Source organism: Mytilus galloprovincialis, chromosome 1 (genome assembly GCF_965363235.1).
Source record: "Mytilus galloprovincialis chromosome 1, xbMytGall1.hap1.1, whole genome shotgun sequence".
In the NCBI taxonomy this organism is placed as follows: domain Eukaryota; kingdom Metazoa; phylum Mollusca; class Bivalvia; order Mytilida; family Mytilidae; genus Mytilus; species Mytilus galloprovincialis.
Window position 1 is genome coordinate 123,497,181 of NC_134838.1, and position 24,176 is coordinate 123,521,356.

Genomic DNA, 24,176 nt, shown 5'->3' on the forward strand with positions numbered 1-24,176 from the left:
TACATATCCATATATTGCAGTTCATCTTGCTAAAAGAGCTTATGCTATAAACTATAAACAACAACAGTCCAAAAATGCTATAAACTATAAACAACAACAGTCCAAAAATATTGGCCTTCACTAATTAAGTTAGGTTTTGAAATAATTGACAATTGATTAAAATCTGTCAGTTAGTAATTATATTGATAATGTAGCCTCTTAGGACATTGTTAGTGTCATACTCAACGACTGAAGGAGCGCCACACGATGTCTTCTTATCCCCAAGACAAGAGTGTTCTCAGTAAAGAAAAGAGCATTTGAATAGCCCCTTCAAATATAATAGCTAAAGCTGTTGTTATTGAGTAGAGACATGGTACTATATGAAACATTACAGTGGTGTGGCGCTTAGAACTTTATGACACTTGTTTGTTTAGAATTAACTCAATTATTACAAATTTGATAAAGCTGAAAAAGTAGCCAATTCTGAATTAGAGACATATTGGGAAAATAAAGTGAAATAGCTGTCAAAAAAAATATAAACAAAATATTAAAAAATTCTAAGCACAGCATTTCATTCAATTTTTTTTCTCCTTTGTGTCTTCAATTAGAATATTGTTTGAAATTTTTATCTGCCAATATGTTGATATAAACTTGCAGGAGACCAAGGACTAACGAAGAGATAGAAAAATCCCTTTTATATTTGTACATATTTGTAAGACCCTTTTTATTTAACGATAAGGGGATGTGATATGATTGCCAATGAGACAATTATCCACAAGAGTTCAAATAACCTAGATGTTATGTTTACTAAGTCTACAATTAGTTATGAGAAGTTTATTACATGTATGTGTTTTTACATATTAGAAAATTGATTTTTGGCCACAAAAATTTTAAGAGTTGATTTTTTTGTTTCAGGATCCCCAACAAACAGTACAGTTAGGATTACGGATGGAGGAAATGATATTTAATTTAGCAGATACTCATTTATTTTTTAATGATTTAGAGGTACGTGATCTTATAATCATATTTATAGAGTGCTTAAAAACACGCTAGTACACATTTGATCATTTCTTTATATGGTCTAACATTTACAACAGACATTTATGGCTAGATATTGGTATGTGGAGTTGTTTTTCGTAAACTTGTTTATGGTTATTCAACTTGATCCTAATGCACTTTAAACTATTAGAAGACTCTCAGTTCCTGATTTAAAAAGTAAAAAATGCAGGTCAGAAAGTTGTTTACATGCTCAGTATAGGTGCCAATGTAAAGTATTGGAATTAAGTGATTAGTACTGATGGCTGAAATCCCTTCTGATTTTATTTGGTATTTTACAGACTAGCTACTTAACATTTGAAATAAAGCTGACCTATTGATGGACCCCCTGTCTTGGGAATAGTGAACACTTCCAGTGACATATTTGATAAATATCTAGAAATTAATTAATATTTCTGAAATCCCTTTGGGGAACATATGCCCAAGTCCATGTACAATGATTGAATCAGTGGCTTATTTGGAATTAATTTTATACTTTTACTTCATTTCTACGATGAACATATCTATAATGTTTAAGATTACTTAGAAACCTGTAGATGATCAGGCCAAGATTGATGCTTTAAAACATCTGTTAGGCCAAGTATATATGTTGAATCTCTTACTTTGTTTCTATAGCTCTTAAATGGTCAATTTCATTTCTTTGGTGAAAAAAACCATGAGAGCTTGTAAATAAATAAACAGCTCATATATCTAGATTATTTATGATAAACTATAGAATTACATAAAAATATTAGCAATTTTATTAAATTGTAGGGATATGCCATCTGATGCACATTATCAATAAACCAAATTTCTGATAATTGAGTTTTAATGAATTGCTCCATTTTTAGGTAAACCTAAAGAGTGGAAACCTTTCTATTAAGCTCTGATAGTTCTCCATCAAATTTACTCTCCATATGTTTAATAGAAAATACCCCCAAAAAATAAAATTGTAAAAAATGATATTGAAATGTTTTTACTGTCTGCGTTAGTGACACTCCGCACAAAAGGGAGAAGATTTAAATTCACATCAAAGTAATTGATTTAGGCGCTTATCATATTTAGAATGTGTTCCGTACTTAAAATGTAAATGAATTCCTCCTTCCATTCTATGGCAAATCTCGCCTTAGGTAATGTCATAATGACAAAGTGTAAACATTAACCAAGATAATTGCTCCATGGAATTCTCCGTCTTTTGTCAGTACAGGAAATATTGTTACAGGTCCAAACGTATGGAGGAAATTAGGATGAGCAGATTCTCCCTTAAAGAGAAAAATATAACATTTACCCCTAAGCTTGTCATATTCGTAGAATTAAATGGAAATTTATTCTGATTTCAAATCTTTTACGACAAAACTGGTTACAAATAAGAATAGGAAATATTAATTTGTTCTACAAATCATTATTTAAAAAAAGATGTTTTTTTTTTTTTATTAGAACCCTGAAGTTAGAATTGATTTTCCCTTTAGATATCGTGAAAGACTATAGTGAAAGAAAAAAAATGTTATATATTTTATGATATTTTCTTCTTCATTTATTGATGAAATTACAGAGTAACTTTAGAAATACTGTCATGTACTCAAGCAATTAATTTTTATTTGAGAATTTATTTCATTTCCTGTGGAACTAAAACTTTATAGAGTATATTTGTAATATATTTTAAAAAACAGTTTCAATTAATTTATAGAAAAAACACATTCAGAGAAAGATTGCTATTTGAAAAGAGTCTGTCAATGTCATCTCTAAACAATAATGTCAGCGCTATGCCGTCACAAAATATATGGACTTTAAAGCACATAAAATCGTCACTTTAACAAAGAATTTAAGGAGTAAAAATGTTTTACTGTGTCAAATATATAATTATTTGTTGGTTGACTGATTATTTTGTCTATTGACAGGAATGCGACCAAGTCCACATTGACGATGTGTCATCTGATGACAATGGACAAGATTTGAGGTAAATTCAGGTCAACATTAGGATTTAGAAGTCAAACTGGAAACATGGACAGAAAGAGGGTGGGAATAGTGGGGACCATAGCACTAGGGAAAAAGGAGGGTCCTGAGCTTTGACCAAATCATTGTTTTTGTTATCCAATCAGAAAGTTACAGTTAATTAATTTTGTTTTATGGTCAAATTAATTAAACCAGGTAAAAAAAATAATTTTAACAGTAAGTATGGGATATTGTAGTCTTCTGTGATAAGTGGGGGATAGGGCTATAAAAATATGAGAGATAGGTTTCTAAGAAATTTAGAAAATTAAACCCAATATCAAATACATGTACTGTATAAAAAAAAGAATGACTTTGTCAAAACCAATTTTATCCCTACATATTGACATTTATAATTCATAGACTTACATGACAAAGATAGACTTGTGTCAAATAAAAACAAAACAAATTTTCTCAAAATGCTTGGTATTTTGCATGTTGTTAAGACACTGTTGATTTTTGTCATGGATAATTCTATGCTGGTGACATCAGTTTATCATATACCAATAAATGTCTGTTTGGCTCGATGGGATACGCTACCGTATAAATCATTTTCTATTTGTGGTTATTGGATAGATTAATAGATTACGAAGATGATGAATTTTTTGACATGACAACATGAATTAAATGGGAAATGCCAGAGAGAATCCTATTGTATACATTTGAATAAGTGATAGATTCATATACCCATCAGTTCTACTAAGTCACGGTCAGGTGATCCGCAGAATATTTTTACAATTGTAAAGTTTACTTTTATTTATGAGTTATCATTTATGGACCAATAAACCATAATTCATTAAATTTTAATACCAATTTAGATCATTAGAAAGCCATAAATTGTTGGGTGATATTTAAAAAAGTGGGTTTTTATTCCATTTATAATTGTCTAAATACTAAAATAAGAGGCGAACTGTCACAATTATTTTCTTCTGAACTTTATTTGCCTCTTGGGATGTTTTTATCTTTGTTTTTTTTTATCAGGGTGATGATTTGAATCTATGGATTTAAATATGATAAAGCTTAAGAGATTCCAGGGTTAAATCAATGTTTAAAACTGACGATCACACTTTTGTAACCTATTTATTAGTATTCACTTGTATGAATGGTCAATGTATTATTTTCAAATGATTATTATAACACAATTTTTAACAATGTCATACATAAAATGAGTTTACATCTTGACGACAAACCTTTATTTTTAAAGCCTATAAAGCGGAGATTTTGTTATGCCTGTTTATTTTGGGTATGCAATTTTTTCTCTAACCTTGTACGAACTATTTGTTCACGATTTTTAGTAACAAAGGAAGATTTGAAACTGAAAAAGGACTTCAATTTTTTTCTGGAAGACAAAAGAGGAAGAATGTCTTTGATTGTGACTTAGTTTTCTGGAATTCCTTTTGATCACCAGTTTTTAAGGTGCAGATGCAGCTAAAATTATGCATCATGTAAATTTTGATAAGAATAAAGTAATTTCTTGACATGTCAGGTTCCAGTTAAAATTTATTGAGCTATAAATCGTTACAAATCATGATGACCCTCCTTAGCTTGATTAACCAAATCAACATGATTAATTCTTTCACACTTTTTGATAAAAACATTTCAGAAAACATAAAAAGTTTCCTCTTTGAAGTTGATAACACTACTTTGAGAGGTTAACTTTAGAGAGATAAGGATCTTTCATTCCAATATATCTTGTTTTATAAGTTGGGTTTGAGATGGATTATATCATCAACATAGGCAGGTGTCCATACTAAACTCATAATAATGCTTAGAAAACTTCAACCTGTTCTTTAATTTTTAAAATTTTATGACATTTCAGGAAAAAAAGAACATTAAAATAATCTTGAAAACAGATGAAGGTGTAATTTTTTTTTCTTTTGATTTGATTGAAGGCTTCATTAATGTAAAACTTTTAAGATGTGAATTCAAACAGGTTTATTATCATTGTTTACAGTAGAATCAGAAATAAACTGGTTAAGAAAATGTTTAAGAGTAATTAAGTGTCCAAATATTTTATAATTAAAGAGACATTTAACTCTTTGTGCACTTCCTTAGACATAACTGTTTTAAATGGCTTTAGAGCTGGACATGTGCACACTTTTTGCAAAGTTATTTTATTATGTAATACCTTTCAGACAGTTAATGAAACAAAATGCCACTCCACAGTCCTATTCTTTATTTCCCTATAATAACCAGAGGCCCATTATCATCAATATTGTGCTACAGTTCCTGTCAATATGCTTCATACAACTTCACTAATGATTATCATTCTGATTTTTCAGTCATACTAGTGCGGTATGCACAAGTCAAAGAAACATACTTTTTCATTTGTACAGTTTTGCAATAGAAACAATGTAACAATTCTCTTTTATTTTGTATTTTTTAGTGGATACAATTTTGCAGTAGATGGTTTCCATGCAGCAGCCACAAACCCTAATGTATTAGCTGGGATGAGGGGAGGTGTAGATTGGATGAGGAAATTAGCTTTTAGATATAGAAGGATCAAGGAGATATATAATAGCTACAGAAATAATGTGGGAGGTAAATAATAATGTTATCTGTTGGAATCTACATCATTCTAATCTAAGAACTGGGATTCTAATTAATACACCTAGCCTGTACTTATTCCAATTCCAAGTTGCTTTAAACATTAAATGATTCAGTCTTGAAAACTTGTCAAAAATTGAAATTCTGTAAAAGAGGGGCTAAAGATACCAGAAGGACATTCAAACTCAAAAATCAAAAATAAACTGACAACGCCATGGCTCAAAAAGAAAAAGACCAACTGACAAACAATAGTACAAAAAAAACACAATGTAGAAATATGAATACTAAGCTACAGGAACTTCAACAAAAACCGGGGGTGATCTTAGGGTAAACAGATCCTGCTCCATATGTGGCACTCATCCTGTAACTTTTATAAAAGGTTGAAAGATCAGTATTATCAACTATCATTTTTTATAGACTTTTTTAAAGCTTTTTTTTTCATTACAATAATCCAAAACCTTTCCCTCTCTTGTATATAGAAAGAATTTAATTTGCTATTGTTTGAAATAAAATCCTTCCCCCAATTTAATAATACTGGTAATGAATATTCCCCATTTCCTTTCTCAATTTTATAGATATAAGTTATGCCACACTCATGTTTACAAAACATCCAAATATTTAAGTAAAATGTATAAGCAATCAGAAGATGTAATAATGGATGTTTTGTTTTACAGGTTTAATTGGTCAACAGAAACGAGACAATTGGTTACAAGTACGGCAAGATATTGAAACCTTAACTGACAACTGGCTCACACTAGCATTAAAATGCTTACAGATTATAAATTCAAGGTAGGAACATCACAAATGTCTTCAGTTTGTATATTCATGTTTGGAACATTGAATATTTTCAGTGATTGTGAATTTAAGGTTGAATCAGCAGAAAACTGTGTGACAATATTATTGAATTGATTATGGACTGCTGTCAGTGGCAGATCCAGAACTTTTCATAAGGGGGGGCCCGCTGACTGACCTAATGGGGGGGGGGGGGGGGGGGGGCTCCAGTCATGCTTCAGTGATTCCCTATATAATCAACCAAATTTTTCAAACGAAAAAGGGGGGTGGGGCCCAGGCCTCTACACCCACCCCTGGATCCACCTCTGGCTGTTCAAAGTTTAAAACATGACTGGTTCTAATATGAAAGTGCTGACCTATGATAACTTCAGACTGAACATGCATTCTATGTTTTTTTTTGTCATAGCTTAAAATTTTTGATTAACGAGTAAATGCTTCAAATCCTACACTGACTGTTCATGTATGAAATGTCTGACCAATGACATACCCGTTTCTTTTAATGGCTGTAAGGGCAAGTATACTAAGAACATGTCTATATGACTGATTCCCAAACGCTTTGTTTACTGTTTTTACAACATCCCTATAAAACTGATTTGCTACTTCTTGTTAAGAGGCATTGTAATCATCAAGAACAAATACCAGACTGGTTCCCTTACTGATTATTTTCCTTTCCAGGTCAAACTGTGTTAATGTACTAGTCACAACCACACAACTGGTTCCAGCTTTAGCTAAAGTTTTATTATATGGTCTTGGAGGTGTGTTCAATATAGAAAATGTTTACAGTGCTACAAAAATAGGTAAGTGACCAGATGAAACTTATTTTTGGAAAGTTATCTTAATTGTTAGTGGAAAATTATCAGTAGATGCAGTTTTTAAGCTTTCTAACTTCAGGTATCTGAAATAAAATTGACCACATGATTATCAAAAAGCAAACACCTTAAATGGCAAAATTTGGAAAACTTTAATGTTGATTGTGATACATGTATACATAACATTTTGTATCATGAGCTATGTAATATTTTTTGTTTTGTTATATATGTAAAATTGAAAAGTGCACATAATTAACAAAGCCTTGATTGATTTATTTTTTTGTGAAGAAAAAATGATACTATTTTTTTTTGGATAAAATAATCAGTATTTTATAAATAATTTATTTCTTAATATTCTGTAGGAAAAGATAGTTGTTTTGACAGAATAGTTGCAAGATTTGGCAGGAAGTGTACATATGTTGTCGTTGGTGATGGCCGTGATGAAGAACAAGCATCTAAACAAGTAAGTAATGTGCACTTATAATGCCTAAACATTTTAAAGTATGAAATGTATTCAATAGATTGATAATTTGTTCATCAGATACCTTAAAAAAATATTTGTATTAAAAACCATAGTCAACAATTAAACAAAAAAACACAGGCCAGTAGCTTGAAAATATTATCGCTTAGGCATGCAGTAGTGAGTAAAAAAGATGTTGCTTAACACTGATCGTATGGCTAGACCAAGATAGTTATATAAAAAATAACAAATACAAATAATACAGACGTTTTAATGCTGTTCTCATATCGAGGTTAATATTGAACAATGGCTCACATCTCAACCACCACAATCTCAAGGTTTTCTGCAGCACAAGTTTAATGGACTGATTCCCTTCATGTGGATAAACCTGTGCAATGAAGAAAACAGGTTAACATCAACAAAGTTTAATAAATGAATAAGAAGTCAATAATTACACAGAAACACAGGAGTTTAAAAAAAGGGGAATAACACACAATGAAATTACAAGAAACATAGAAAATTAAAAAAAAAGATTAGAAAAAAAGAATCAAACATTGAAATTTACAAAACAGAAATGTTTCCTACATTATTTTGAAATTAGTTGAATAAAATCATTTACAAAAAAATGTTTGCCCTGGTCATTAGTTACCGGTACTCAGTCACTAAAACAAGAAACTGTGTCTAGTAACAGTGGGTCAACCTTTGTCAAAGTTAGTAAAAAAGGTGACATAGGCTCAAGTATTCCTATTTAACATTATATGTATAGTAATTAAGAAATAGAATATACACACATTGTTTACATGTTACTTTATATTTGCAGATGAATTTCCCATTCTGGAGGATATCAAACCATTCCGACCTAGCTGCCTTAAATCATGCATTAGAATTAAACTACCTCTGATATGTGATAAGGACAGAAATTTCTGCCATCAAAAAAACTTGCCTCTATTCCAGACCATGTGTGATGTCATTTCCCATCATGCAATAGACTGTTTCTTGTCAGCATTGCATTGTGGGACAGTTGTGCCATGAACTGCCATTGTTGACAATTGGACCATAGGAGGTTAAGATAACCTTGACACTAACCAAAGATTTATGTGCACGGGAAGGAAAGCTTCATGTTGTTGACGTTGTTGATATTTTTTACGTCGGTAAAGAGATTTTATAAAATTATATATTGTAAAATTGGTATTTAATATATCTTTTTTGGAGATTGATGCAGACCATGTGTTAAAGGTCACAGGATTGACCTTAGAATGACATTAAATCCTGATAACTTTTGTATAACAAAGGTTATGTTAACAGTGACCATGATATATGTACTGTTTAAGTGCTTCATGTTTTTTATGTTCTAATGAATGCAATATATTTATCATTACATGTACAACTTAATTGGTCCAAAACTATTATTATTGCTCATATATATATATATACAGAAACAAGACGAAAGTTCAGCGCTTCATTCAAATCAGTCTTTGAATTCTAAGCAATTTTAATTCATTTTTAAAACCAAAGAATATATCACAGAAAAAGGTGCTCTCAATTAGTTTGTAGATATAGTATTCAGAATACATTGAACTCAAAGTTTCATGTTAGAGCATAGCATTCAAGATACAAGTAGATCACTAATAAGTAAATTGAAGGTACATATTCAGTTATGTTTAGTCAGTAAAGTGTATATCAAAACGAGCTTTAAGAAGCATATTGTCATTTAGGAAATTAGCCCATTATGCAATTTTAAAGCTCCCTAAAATTAGGGTATTATGACCCACTTTGTACAGAGTAATAGTATTTATATTCTTTGGTGCTTTAACCATAAATTTTTCAGCATTCAGATCAAACCAAAGTCCCACAAAATTGTATTGTACATAAAACCAACACTATATCTTGCTAACAGCATGAACATATCAGTGTATATAATGGTATATTTTACATGTATGCAGATGACAATCAAAATGTTAAGAGAATTGTAAAGATAATCAAAATATTCTGTTATTATAAAGGAATGTGACCTGTTATACTATAAACTGTTGATGTGTTGACCAAATTTCTTGTACTTCAGCTCAATTCCTTAAAATTTTAACTTCAGTGTTTAAGAAATATGTATATGTAATAAAATAACTCAGTTTGTTCGTGTGACTCAAATATATATTTTCCTGAGTTCCCCTTACAAGTACAGTTTTGGTATCACCAACAACAAATTTTCTAGAAAAAAAACATATAACAACCTAAGTAGAACTGATTACTAACAAGAAGACAAGGTTACTTCATTGATTGTTTATGTTCTAATAATTTGGAAAAGAAAATTACGATCACAGAGGTGTTCTATTTTAAGTTCATCTACCGTCAATCAATATTTGGCGATTACAATTCCTTTATATAATTGGTTTCTAACACAGCTACATTTGCTTTTATCTTCTGGGACTACAGACATTAGTTGGTAAAAATCTTTTATTGTCCCATGACCAAGCATTGATCCAAAAAGGGTTTTGTCTGGTCTGGAAATGGGAGGGGGCTCTTGCATATTTTTGTTGATTTTTACATTATTTAAAAAAAGAATCGACAAGGGGGTAGGGGACTGGCTATTCTAGAGATAGAACACCCTTGATTAAGTTTAACTAGACAGAAAATTTGCTCTTTGAAGTTTAGCAATATTTTTTGTTACTTTTTTCCAGAAAGAATTACCTTCTTCCCTAATTGTCATTAAAAGGTGCATACTGCACAGCCAATTTTTCTGTACTATGGTTTTCAAACTAAATTTCTAATAAAAATTCAGTGAAAATAATATTTGACTGTTTTGAAAATAATTATAACACTTTTTATAGGTCACATTCCTTACAATCCAATTATTACTATTATATGATGGCTTTAATTAATCTCAGTATTTATATCTCATGGTTGTGAGAAACTTGTTGCTTTATTCAGTTAATCAAAATATGCTAACTCAGAATGATGAGTGGGGATTATAAACTGTTCAGATTTTGGTTATTTTTTTTTTTTTTTATCCCATAGCATTATAATCCATGGATTGCGAATGGTTGTGGGAATATGTCTGTTGTTATCCTCAACCATGTATAGCTAAATTAGTTTGGATGTGATATGTTTTATTCCAAATAATGAATGTTTTGTATTTAAATTGTGATCTTTGAAATTTCCCCCAATGTTTGGCCACCAAGTTCGATGTAAATAATAAACACAATATGTTTTTTTAAAACAAAAAAACATCAAAATTTTTTCAAACATGTAATCACTTAATAAGAGATATCTAAAGCAGAGGGAGTGACTACTGTTGCCACCAAGCTAGCTTCTTTTAAAAATGAACATATTAATTAATATGTAATATTTTATTTATTAGTTAATTCATTTGTAAAGAGTAAGGGATTATTATATTTAAAAAAGGTAGCATCCAAGATGTTCATAGTTTTTTGAAAACAGGAAAACATTTTTATATGGGCTAAAATTATTTTTTTTAAAGACACATTTAGCTAAGTCTAGAATGGTATCTAGCAGTCCCTATTTTGAGGATGCCATGCACATATATATGCTGGAGTTATATCCACTGATTTAGCAGTCTCATAAGATACAGGAAATTATCCCCCACACAAATAGTTTGCAGAAAGTAATATTGATGTTGAGTGAGCCATTTACCCATAGCACAAAAAAAATTAATGCATTGAAATCCCACACAAATTAAAATATGTTATTTAAACAATAAACAATCTTAATAATTATAAAAGTTTAAGAAGATTTTATTGATAAAGTAATAGAAAATAGTTTATTAATCAAGAATTTTATGTTAACCCTTTATACATTTTGAGAGAGATTTGAATGGGAATGAACATCTACATTTTTATTAATGTTGGATAAAAAAAATAAGCCTTTTGAATGATTATAATATAAAATACATTTAAATCAATTTACCTTTAGTATTTTATGCAACATTTACGGAACACAGATGGATTTTATATGATTATTACACAATTTATAATTTATGAATCGATGGGAAAAAAGGTATTTTAAAGAAAAACAAATCAATTTATGTATTAAATTTTAATGTATTTTAAATGTTATATTGTTTTTGATGTGACTGTCAGTTTTATAAATTTTATGCACTGTTACAATTTGAATTCCCTGCATCATATTACTGTTCAGGATACTCAATTATTAATGGAACATTGATCGCTGGAACATTGTGTCTTCATCTCTTTATCCATTTCATATTTGCAGGAGAAATGAACCAAAGATTTGTGTATATACCATTCAACAAGGGACTTGAAATCCTTTTCATTCATTTGTTTTCATTTAATACTCATTGATAAGAAATATTATGATTTATATATTATTTACCTGGGGACAGGCTATTTTCACCTGTACCCGAACCTACCTTCATAGCCATACATCCAGGTTGTAAAATCTACAGTAAATTGTTGATGTTTTGTTATTGTTTATATTGGCGTGTGTCGGTATCACAGTGGATACTGATGTTGTAAAATATCATTGGTCATTGTATCATATTAAAGGGAGAGTACTCTTATCATAACACACAAAATTTGTCAAGCATGAAATGATAATGCAATAAAAAAAGATGTATGACAATATATGGATTTGTTATTGATATAATACCAACACAAACAACATGAAATATACAAAAAATAAACATTCAATTCTTGACAAAACAAAAGGAAGGTTTTACTTAAAAAAGTAAAACCTCAAAAATACTGAACTCTGAGGAAAATTCAAAAGGGAAAGTCCCTAATCAAATGGCAAAATCAAAAGCATCAAACCAATGATAACAACTGCCATATTCCTGGTACTGGAATTTTTTCATGTAGAAAATGGTCGATTTAACCTGGCTAAGGCAACTGTACAAAAGCGGTGTAAACAGCATAAAATATACAAAATATAAATATTCAATACTGAAAAATTAAACAATGGAAGGTTTTATTTAAAGTAAAGCTAAGGCTATTTTACAAGATCAGTATAATTGTACACCAAACAAGAGGTGTCAACAAACTGAGTGACAACTGTACATAGAAAAAAATCAATTGAAAAAGGAGGAAACTGTACAAACAAGACTGAAAAAGGCAATAAGAGTGATATAAAAACAAAGGAGGGACTACTATACACCAAATGAACCATAGTCACCATGAACTACTGTATACTAAACTAAACAATTATAACAATGAGAGTGGGACTTTTGTACACCAGTCAAACCATAGTAACACAATTAGAGTGGCCTATACATAAAACAAAGCATAGTAACACAATTAGAGTGGCCTATACATAAAACAAAGCATAGTAACACAATTAAAGTGGCCTATACATAAAACAAACCATAGTAACACAATTAGAGTGGCCTATACATAAAACAAAGCATAGTAACACAATTAGAGTGGCCTATACATAAAACAAAGCATAGTAACTCAATTAGAGTGGCCTATACAAAAAACAAAGCATAGTAACACAATTAGAGTGGCCTATACATAAAACAAAGCATAGTAACTCAATTAGAGTGGCCTATACATAAAACAAAGCAAAGTAACACAATTAGAGTGGCCTATACATAAAACAAAGCATAGTAACACAATTAGAGTGGCCTATACATAAAATAAAGCATAGTAACTCAATTAGAGTGGCCTATACATAAAACAAAGCATAGTAACACAATTAGAGTGGCCTAGACATAAAACAAAGCATAGTAACACAATTAGAGTGGCCTATACATAAAACAAAGCATAGTAACACAATTAAAGTGGCCTATACATAAAATAAAGCATAGTAACAATAAGAGGGGTATTAACAGAAAGTGACTACTGAACACAACACAAACTATAATGACACAATAAGTGTATTCTTATAAAAAACTGCTGTACACTAATCAAACCATTGTGACACAGCAAGAGTGGTCTTATAAAAGGGGGAGGCAATTCTATACACTAATCAAACCATTGTGACACAGCAAGAGTGGTCTTATGAAAGAGGGAGGAACTACTATACGCTAATCAAACCATTGTGACACAGTAAGAGGGACTTTTATATACTAATCAAACCATTTTGACACAGTAAGAGTGGTCTTATAAAAGAGGGAGGGACAACTATACACTAATCAAACCATTGTGACACATCAAGAGTGGTCTTATAAAAGAGGGAGGGACTACTATACACTAATCAAACCATTTTGACACAGTAAGAGTGGTCTTATAAAAGAGGGAGGGACTACTATACACCAATCAAACCATTGTGACACAGTAAGAGTGGTCTTATAAAAGAGGGAGGGACTACTATACACTAATCAAACCATTTTGACACAGTAAGAGTGGTCTTATAAAAGATGGAGGGACTACTATACACTAATCAAACCATTTTGACACAGTAAGAGTGGTCTTATAAAAGATGGAGGGACTACTATACACTAATCAAACCATTTTGACACAGTAAGAGTGGTCTTATAAAAGATGGAGGGACTACTATACACTAATCAAACCATTTTGACACAGTAAGAGTGGTCTTATAAAAGAGGGAGGGACTACTATACACTAATCAAACCATTGTGACACAGTAAGAGTGGTCTTATAAAAGAGGGAGGGACTACTATACACTAATCAAACCATTGTGACACAGCAAGAGTGGTCTTATAAAAGAGGGAGGGACTACTATACACTAATCAAACCATTTTGACACAGTAAGAGTGGTCTTATAAAAGAGGGAGGGACTACTATACACTAATCAAACCATTGTGACACAGTAAGAGTGGTCTTATAAAAGAGGGAGGGACTACTATACACTAATCAAACCATTTTGACACAGTAAGAGTGGTCTTATAAAAGAGGGAGGGACTACTATACACTAATCAAACCATTTTGACACAGTAAGAGTGGTCTTATAAAAGAGGGAGGGACTTCTATATACCAATCAAACCATTGTGACACCGTAAGAGTGGTCTTATAAAAGAGGGAGGGACAACTATACACTAATCAAACCATTGTGACACAGCAAGAGTGGTCTTATAAAAGAGGGAGGGACTACTATATACTAATCAAACCACTTTGACACAGTAAGAGTGGTCTTATAAAAGAGGGAGGGACTACTATATACCAATCAAACCATTGTGACACCGTAAGAGTGGTCTTATAAAAGAGGGAGGGACAACTATACACTAATCAAACCATTGTGACACAGCAAGAGTGGTCTTATAAAAGAGGGAGGGACTACTATATACTAATCAAACCATTTTGACACAGTAAGAGTGGTCTTATAAAAGAGGGAGGGACTACTATATACCAATCAAACCATTGTGACACAGTAAGAGTGGTCTTATAAAAGAGGGAGGGACTTTTATATACTAATCAAACCATTGTGACACAGTAAGAGTGGTCTTATAAAAGAGGGAGGGACTACTATACACTAATCAAACCATTTTGACACAGTAAGAGTGGTCTTATAAAAGAGGGAGGGACTACTATACACTAATCAAACCATTGTGACACAGTAAGAGTGGTCTTATAAAAGAGGGAGGGACTACTATACACCAATCAACCCATTGTGACACAGTAAGAGTGGTCTTATAAAAGAGGGAGGGACTACTATACACCAATCAACCCATTGTGACACAGTAAGAGTGGTCTTATAAAAGAGGGAGGGACTACTATACACCAATCAACCCATTGTGACACAGTAAGAGTGGTCTTATAAAAGAGGGAGGGACTACTATACACCAATCAAACCATTGTGACACAGTAAGAGTGGTCTTATAAAAGAGGGAGGGACTACTATACACTAATCAAACCATTTTGACACAGTAAGAGTGGTCTTATAAAAGATGGAGGGACTACTATACACTAATCAAACCATTTTGACACAGTAAGAGTGGTCTTATAAAAGATGGAGGGACTACTATACACTAATCAAACCATTTTGACACAGTAAGAGTGGTCTTATAAAAGATGGAGGGACTACTATACACTAATCAAACCATTTTGACACAGTAAGAGTGGTCTTATAAAAGAGGGAGGGACTACTATACACTAATCAAACCATTGTGACACAGTAAGAGTGGTCTTATAAAAGAGGGAGGGACTACTATACACTAATCAAACCATTGTGACACAGCAAGAGTGGTCTTATAAAAGAGGGAGGGACTACTATACACTAATCAAACCATTATGACATAGTAAGAGTGGTCTTATAAAAGAGGGAGGGACTTCTATATACTAATCAAACCATTGTGACACAGTAAGAGTGGTCTTATAAAAGAGGGAGGGACTACTATACACTAATCAAACCATTGTGACACAGTAAGAGTGGTACAATAACAGGAGGACGGGACTACTGTACACTAATCAAACCATAATAACACAATGAGAGTGGTCCTGAATAGAAGAAGAACTATAATAACCAAATAAGAGCGGTATGATAACAGAATAAGGACTACTTTACACCAATCAAACTATGATAAAACAATAATACAGGGACTACTGTACTCTAATCAAACCATAATAACACAATAGTTGTGGTCTAGAATAGAGGACGGACTATTGTACACTTCAAAAACCATTGTAACACAATGAGAGTGGTCTCAAATAGAGAGAGAGCCACAAATACATCTTACAAGCCATAGTTGTACAATGTGAGGTCTAAATCAGAGAGAGGCTGACTACAATGCTATAAAGAAACTATAGCAATACAAAAGAAGGTATAAATAAGAGAAAGGCAGACTACAATGCTATAAAGAAACTATAGCAATACAAAAGGAGGCCTAAATCAGAGAGAGGCTGATTACAATGCTATAAAGAAACTATAGCAATACAAAATGAGGTCTAAATCAGAGAGAGGCTGACTACAATGCTATAAAGAAACTATAGCAATACAAAAGGAGGCTTAAATCAGAGAGAGGCTGACTACAATGCTATAAAGAAACTATAGCAATACAAAAGAAGGTATAAATAAGAGAAAGGCAGACTACAATGCTATAAAGAAACTATAGCAATACAAAAGAAGGTCTAAATCAGAGAGAGGCTGATTACAATGCTATAAAGAAACTACTAGTATAGCAATACAAAAGAAGGTCTAAATCAGAGAGAGGCTGATTACAATGCTATAAAGAAACTATAGCAATACAAAAGGAGGTCTAAATCAGAGAGAGGCTGACTACAATGCTATAAAGAAATTATAGCAATACAAAAGGAGGCTTAAATCAGAGAGAGGCTGACTACAATGCTATAAAGAAACTATAACAATACAAAAGGAGGCTTAAATCAGAGAGAGGCTGACTACAATGCTATAAAGAAACTATAGCAATACAAAAGAAGGTCTAAATCAGAGAGAGGCTGACTACAATACACTTAAGAAACCATATCAATACAAAAGGAGGTCTAAATTTGAGAGGCTGACTACAATGCACATAAGAAATCATATCAATTCAATACGAGGTCTAAATCACAGAGAGGCTGACTACAATACACTTAATAAACTATAGCAATACAAAAGGAGGCTTAAATCAGAGAGAGGCTGACTACAATGCTATAAAGAAACTATAGCAATACAAAAGAAGGTATAAATAAGAGAAAGGCTGATTACAATGCTATAAAGAAACTATAGCAATACAAAATGAGGTCTAAATCAGAGAGAGGCTGACTACAATGCTATAAAGAAACTATAGCAATACAAAAGGAGGCTTAAATAAGAGAAAGGCAGACTACAATGCTATAAAGAAACTATAGCAATACAAAAGAAGGTCTAAATCAGAGAGAGGCTGATTACAATGCTATAAAGAAACTATAGCAATACAAAAGAAGGTCTAAATCAGAGAGAGGCTGATTACAATGCTATAAAGAAACTATAGCAATACAAAAGGAGGTCTAAATCAGAGAGAGGCTGACTACAATGCTATAAAGAAACTATAGCAATACAAAAGGAGGTCTAAATCAGAGAGAGGCTGACTACAATGCTATAAAGAAACTATAGCAATACAAAAGGAGGCTTAAATCAGAGAGAGGCTGACTACAATGCTATAAAGAAACTATAACAATACAAAAGGAGGCTTAAATCAGAGAGAGGCTGACTACAATGCTATAAAGAAACTATAGCAATACAAAAGAAGGTCTAAATCAGAGAGAGGCTGACTACAATACACTTAAGAAACCATATCAATACAAAAGGAGGTCTAAATTTGAGAGGCTGACTACAATGCACATAAGAAATCATATCAATTCAATACGAGGTCTAAATCACAGAGAGGATGACTACAATACACTTAATAAACTATAGCAATACAAAAGGAGGTCTAAATCACAGAGAGGCTGACTACAATGCACTTAAGAAACCATATCAATACAAAAGGAGGTCTAAATCACAGAGAGGCTGACTACAATGCACTTAAGAAATCTGACTACAATACACTTAATAAACTATAGCAATACAAAAGGAGGTCTAAATCACAGAGAGGCTGACTACAATGCACTTAAGAAACCATATCAATACAAAAGGAGGTCTAAATCACAGAGAGGCTGACTACAATGCACTTAAGAAATCATAGCAATTCAATAGGTCTAAATCATAGAGAGTCTGACTACAATGCACTTAAGAAATCATAGCAATTCAATAGGAGGTATAAATCACAGAGAGGCTGACTACAATGCACTTAAGAAATCATATCTCACAGAGAGGCTGACTATAATGCACTTAAGAAATCATAGCAATTCGATAGGTCTAATTCAGGGAACAACTGACTACTACACTGCAATAAAGAAATAAAATTGAAAAAGGAAATGGTGAATGTATCAAAGCGACAACAACCCGACCATAGAGCAGACAACATAGTTACAAAATGAAAGTGATCTAAAACAGTCTCTCCATGTTAAGACTGCTCTCATTATGTTACTATGATATGTTTTTTGTACATATCTGTTTTAATACCACTCTCATCGTTACTATTGTTTTTGTAGTGTACAGTAGTCCCTAAATCTGTTTTTAGACCACTCTCATCGATAACATGGTTTATTTTTTGTACAGTAGTCCCACCTTGTTTTAGATTACTATCATTTTGTTTCTATGGTTGGCGTAAACTTGTATCAACATCTTCTCAGAAACTGCTGACCAGATTTAATCCAAACTTCAAGCAAGCTATTCTTATGGTATCTAGCTATTGCATCTGAAGTGCATTTTTGTCTTGCCTGTAATGAGAGTCGAAAAAGGCGAGACATATATACTGCTTTGATGGCTTTATCGTCATCGTTGGTGGCGTGCATGTCAGTTAGATAGGAATATTTGTGATAGATCAATGATATTTTCTACAAAGTTGCATTACCATCAGTATATATCAGTTGATGACCTTTTTGAGAGCCTCCCCCCTAAGTCATGGTCTCTGTATCTGTATGGGTATTATAGAACCCTATTTCATGATGCTTGTATACACGGTGAAGAGGGCTGTTTGGTCTGGGTGGTGTCCCTGTGTTGCAGTCTTGAATGCAAAATCTGCACGCACAACTTTATTTGGCAGTTAGTTCCAGTTTATAATGATTTCCAGAAAAATGAATGTTTATATTATGACTTTTTGCTGTTTGGGAGTTTAAGCCCTTTGGTTTTGTTTTTATGTGCCGATCAATTATATTGTTTGTTTTACAGTTTGTGAAAACTATGGCTTTGGTGCTTCTTTTCAGTCTTGCACATGAACCACCCTGTACATTTTGTATATCAGAAGCTGTGTCTTTTTTTTCCTTTGGAGTCCCGATAGCTGATGTCTCATTTTGGTTATGGACCCTGTTTCTCGACTCATGTAGTTCTTGATGAATGAAATAGAGACTGGAAATGGGGAATGTGTCAATGAGACTACAACCCGAATTTCTAGTTGTTCCAAATTGGATTGAAGCTGGTAACAGTATATCTAACTAAATATATATGTTCCTGATTAATGTTTTGTGAAGACTGGCTTGAATACCAGTTTAGCTTTGCATTCACTATCGCTGATGATGTTAAGACCCTTTAAATGATACGAATCCATCAGAGTTTTGGCGTTTTTATTTGATATACATGTACTTACAAACAGCTTTGTATCGTTTTTGTTTAGGTGTCCAAAGATGTTTTGGTTGGCATATTTATATTCTGCTTTCCTTGGTTGTCTCTTAATCGCACATCTTTTGGTACACCTTTAGTGGGACAGATTTGTTTGTTTTCCTGGTTTGTTTGATTGTCCTCTGTTAGAATCTATTTGTGTGTAGAATTTTCTCTCTTCTTAATTTTGATCCATTGGATTTTGTTTCGAGATCTTATTTCTTTGTAAGGGATGTTGGTGTTAGTGGTGTTTTGTAAGGCGTCTCAAAGATGCTGTGCCTCAGCTCCTTGTTGTTATTTTCTAGGGTGATAAAGTCCCATTTTGCCTTCCTATAGATGAAGCATTTTCTTGGTCAGCTTTTTTTGGGCTGAACGTTAGTTTCTAGGTCGGTGATAATATTGTCGTGGTCTGATATACATAGGACGTTGTTTGATGATTGAACAAAAAGTTGGGTTTGTTATAAATACGCGACCTATGAGGTCTTCTTCTCGGGTGGGTATAGTAAGTATTTGTGTAAGGTCTATGATTCAGCTTTGTCAACTAGTCCCTGTTGGATTTCTGGGTCTGGTCCAGGAGCTGTTGCTGTGTCTGGTCCAAGAGCTGTTGCTGTGTCCCATATGCCAGAGCTTTTGAAATCTTCTGCTTTAGTATGACATTTTGGTGTTCTCTTTGGTCCTAGCCTTCTGTGGTAGTTTTTGCAATCAGTTAAGGAGTTTTGGATCTCTGTTTGGTAAATAAAAAGATCCAACAAGCGACTTTCGGTTAATGATTTTTCTGCTTAAGATAGTGTGATAGGAACTTCTTACAATAGACCATGATATTTTCTATAAAAATGCATTTCTATCACTACAAGTACTATATATACCATGGTTTTTACGAGTTAACATATTTAAACAAACGAATCCGAAGGATGAGTTTGTTTAAATATGTTAATGAGTAAGACACATGGTATATAAAATTTGTAATATAAATAAAATGATTGACAGCTTCAAGACCTTCAACTAATATTGGAAATTGATGACGTTACAGTTTTATCCAATGAAGGGAAGCTAGCGCAAGTCACTTTTGCGCTTCGTGTATGATCGTCTGTGTATTTCATGTAATAGAACCCCTGAATTTGCAGAAAGTAAAGAAAATGTCGGATTTTCCCGATTTTCTTTTTAGTTTTGCGCCCCGTGTATGATTGTAGGCGCAGGTAATTTCATAATGTCATCAGACTGAGGTAAACAAAAATGTCGGATTCCAGCGACAAGGATTAAATAATTATTCTAATTATTCAATGTATCATACAAATTAATCATATTTTACAGAATTTTCATCTAATTGAAAAATGCTTTTCTTCCGTTATTTTATTAGATTATTTATTAAAACACAATTTTAATGACTAAAACAATATTTTAACAGTGGCGAATCCAGGGGCGTAGATACTGTACGTCCCCTAATCATGTTTTTTTCACAGATATTTGTAGCCGATATTTATTCCTTTTTGTATAGGTACCCCCATTTTTAAATCGAAATTTAATTGAATTTTCGCAAAGGAAATGATAGTTTTACATTTTATTTTTTTTCAAAACTGAAAGAAGAAACATTTAGTAATTGTTTCCAAAATTAAAGGAATTCGTAATAATCCTATATAGTTTGTGCTTTTTCTTATAAAATGAAAACAAATGAAGATCTTGACCTTTTAGTACGTTTTACAGTTTCCTAAATATTTTAGAGGCGGATACATTTTAAAAAAAAGGTGGAGCTTCAGCATGGAATAACATGAAAATGAATATGTTATACCATGGCTGAAGCTCCGCCTTTTTTCCTTTGGATTCTAGTCGAGTTGTATATTTAATTAGCAAAGTATGGTACAACATAAATTTGCATATAATATACCATGGTTTTCCCTCACCCCACTTTTTAAGCAAATTATTTCATAAAAACATCAAAGGAAAAAATCCAATTTATGTTACAACTCAGTTTGTCGACTATTCAGAGGCCCTATCCCCAAGGTAACTGTATATAAAAAAAGGTAAAATCACAAAAATACTGAACTTAGAGGAAAATCAATTTGGAAAGTCCATAATCACATGGCAATTTCAAATAACAAAACGCATCAAAAACGAATGGACAAGAACTGTCATATTCCTGACTTGGTACAGGCATTTTCAACTTTGAATTAATAAACAATGTTACTGTCTAACAGATTTTTTTTTCTCAATTTTCGGTAGACATGCAGGCGAGAAATATTTCTTGAGTCAACGGTTTGCTGTAAGATCAGCTCATCTGAGAAAAGATAGGTTCCCCCTGAAGTGTATTTCTTTATTATTTTGGAGACTTATATCTCAAACATACAGAAAAGGTATACGTGTCTGTCGAAAATTATCAGTGCATCATGATCTACCAAAATCTTCATAGGACTGAAATTACAAGATAACTCTTTGAAGAGTTATTACCCTTGAAAAGAAAAAAAAAAAAAAAAAAACACTCACGAAATACATACTATAGGTTACAGTGAACCCTTTTCCCCTTTCTTTACATCAAAATCAAACAACATTTTACCATCTGACTTTAGTATGTGAGAACAACATGCGTAATTATAATAATCATAATACACCCACATATATCATACAAAATGCTAGATATTTTGATTGACAACTGCCAGTGACACGCCATTTTCCAGTGGATATGAATTATGCAACTCAATTGATATTTTTATGACGTAGAGGTTATTAAACCTGCATGGTAAGTAGAAATGTCATCCTAGAAAATGAATAATCTCATTTAAATGAGCGGTAACTGGATGTATTTAAAATGATGTTATAGATAAAACATCTAATTCATATATAGATCTTTTTCTGGATATTGACACAGATATAAGAAATAAAAAATGTTGATTGGAGCGGCTCTACTACTCCATTATTATACACATTCTCAAGCAGCTAGACACCATAAGACTTACTGTATCACACGTTAGACGTGGGTGCTTTATTACTCCAATATTATACATATTCTCATGCGGCTGGACACCATAAAACTTACTGTACCACACGTTAGAAGTGGCTGCTCTATTTCTCATTTTTATGCACATTCTCATGCAGCTAGAGACCATCAGACTTACTATACCACACTTTAGAAGTTGCTGCTCTATTTCTCAATTTTATGCACATTCTCATGCAGCTAGAGACCATCAGACTTATTATACCACACTTTAGAAGTTGCTGCTCTATTCCTCCAATATTATACACATTCCCATGTAGCTAGACACCATTAGACCTTCTGTGCCACACGTTAGAAGTGACTGCTCTATTCCTCAATATCTTACACATTCTCATGCGGCTAGAGACCATCAGACTTACTATACCACACTTTATAGTGACTGCTCTATTCCTCAATATCATACACATTCTCATGCGGCTAGAGACCATCAGACTTACTATACCACACTTTAGAAGTTGCTGCTCTATTTCTCAATTTTATGCACATTCTCATGCAGCTAGAGACCATCAGACTTATTATACCACACTTTAGAAGTTGCTGCTCTATTTCTCAATTTTATGCACATTCTCATGCAGCTAGAGACCATCAGACTTATTATACCACACTTTAGAAGTTGCTGCTCTATTCCTCCAATATTATACACATTCCCATGTAGCTAGACACCATTAGACCTTCTGTGCCACACGTTAGAAGTGGCTGCTCTATTCCTCAATATCATACACATTCTCATGCGGCTAGAGACCATCAGACTTACTATACCACACTTTAGAAGTTGCTGCTCTATTTCTCAATTTTATGCACATTCTCATGCAGCTAGAGACCATCAGACTTACTATACCACACTTTAGAAGTTGCTGCTCTATTTCTCAATTTTATGCACATTCTCATGCAGCTAGAGACCATCAGACTTATTATACCACACTTTAGAAGTTGCTGCTCTATTCCTCCAATATTATACACATTCCCATGTAGCTAGACACCATTAGACCTTCTTTACCCCACGTTAGAAGTGGCTGCTCTATTCCTCAATATCATACACATTCTCATGCGGCTAGAGACCATCAGACTTACTATACCACACTTTAAAAGTGGCTGCTCTATTCCTCCAATATTATACACATTCCCATGTAGCTAGACACCATTAGACCTACTGTACCACACTTTAGAAATGGGTGCTCTTTTTCAGTCTTTCACCACCTTAGTAGTCTCGTTGAAACATGTTCGTCTCCAGTGCATGAAGTCGTGGGTTCGAACCTTGGACGAGCCAAAGACTTTCATAGTTATTTGCTGCTTCTCCACTTAGCATGTGGTATAAAAGAGTAAGGGCAAAACTTGTAGTTGAATGAAATTAATATTTTTGTCAACCTTTTCCCCAGTACATCTGAACAGAATAATTCATATGTGGTCAACAACATTACAGTAATGAATTTATAACGTGTGTGCACTTCCTGTTTACCGATACTTTGAATTTTGCCCTATGATGAATTAACTTATATTTCACAGTTCTCAAGTGCTTCTTATATGAAAGACT

General features: G+C 32.7%; 1 protein-coding gene across 6 annotated transcripts in view; it reads left to right on the forward strand.

Annotated features, from left to right (window-relative positions):
* LOC143056756 (protein phosphatase EYA1-like) overlaps nt 1–12,207 on the forward strand; it is a 113,873-nt gene extending 101,666 nt beyond the window's left edge. For all 6 annotated transcript variants that reach the window (XM_076229944.1, XM_076229929.1, XM_076229907.1 and 3 more), the window contains 7 exons: nt 895–984; nt 2,913–2,971; nt 5,390–5,544; nt 6,225–6,339; nt 7,018–7,139; nt 7,514–7,614; nt 8,432–12,207. In XM_076229944.1, coding sequence (XP_076086059.1) covers nt 895–984; nt 2,913–2,971; nt 5,390–5,544; nt 6,225–6,339; nt 7,018–7,139; nt 7,514–7,614; nt 8,432–8,512 — 723 coding nt within the window. In that variant the 3' untranslated portion in view covers nt 8,513–12,207. The remainder of the gene's footprint in view (nt 1–894; nt 985–2,912; nt 2,972–5,389; nt 5,545–6,224; nt 6,340–7,017; nt 7,140–7,513; nt 7,615–8,431) is intronic.
* The last annotated feature ends 11,969 nt before the right edge of the window (nt 12,208–24,176 follow it).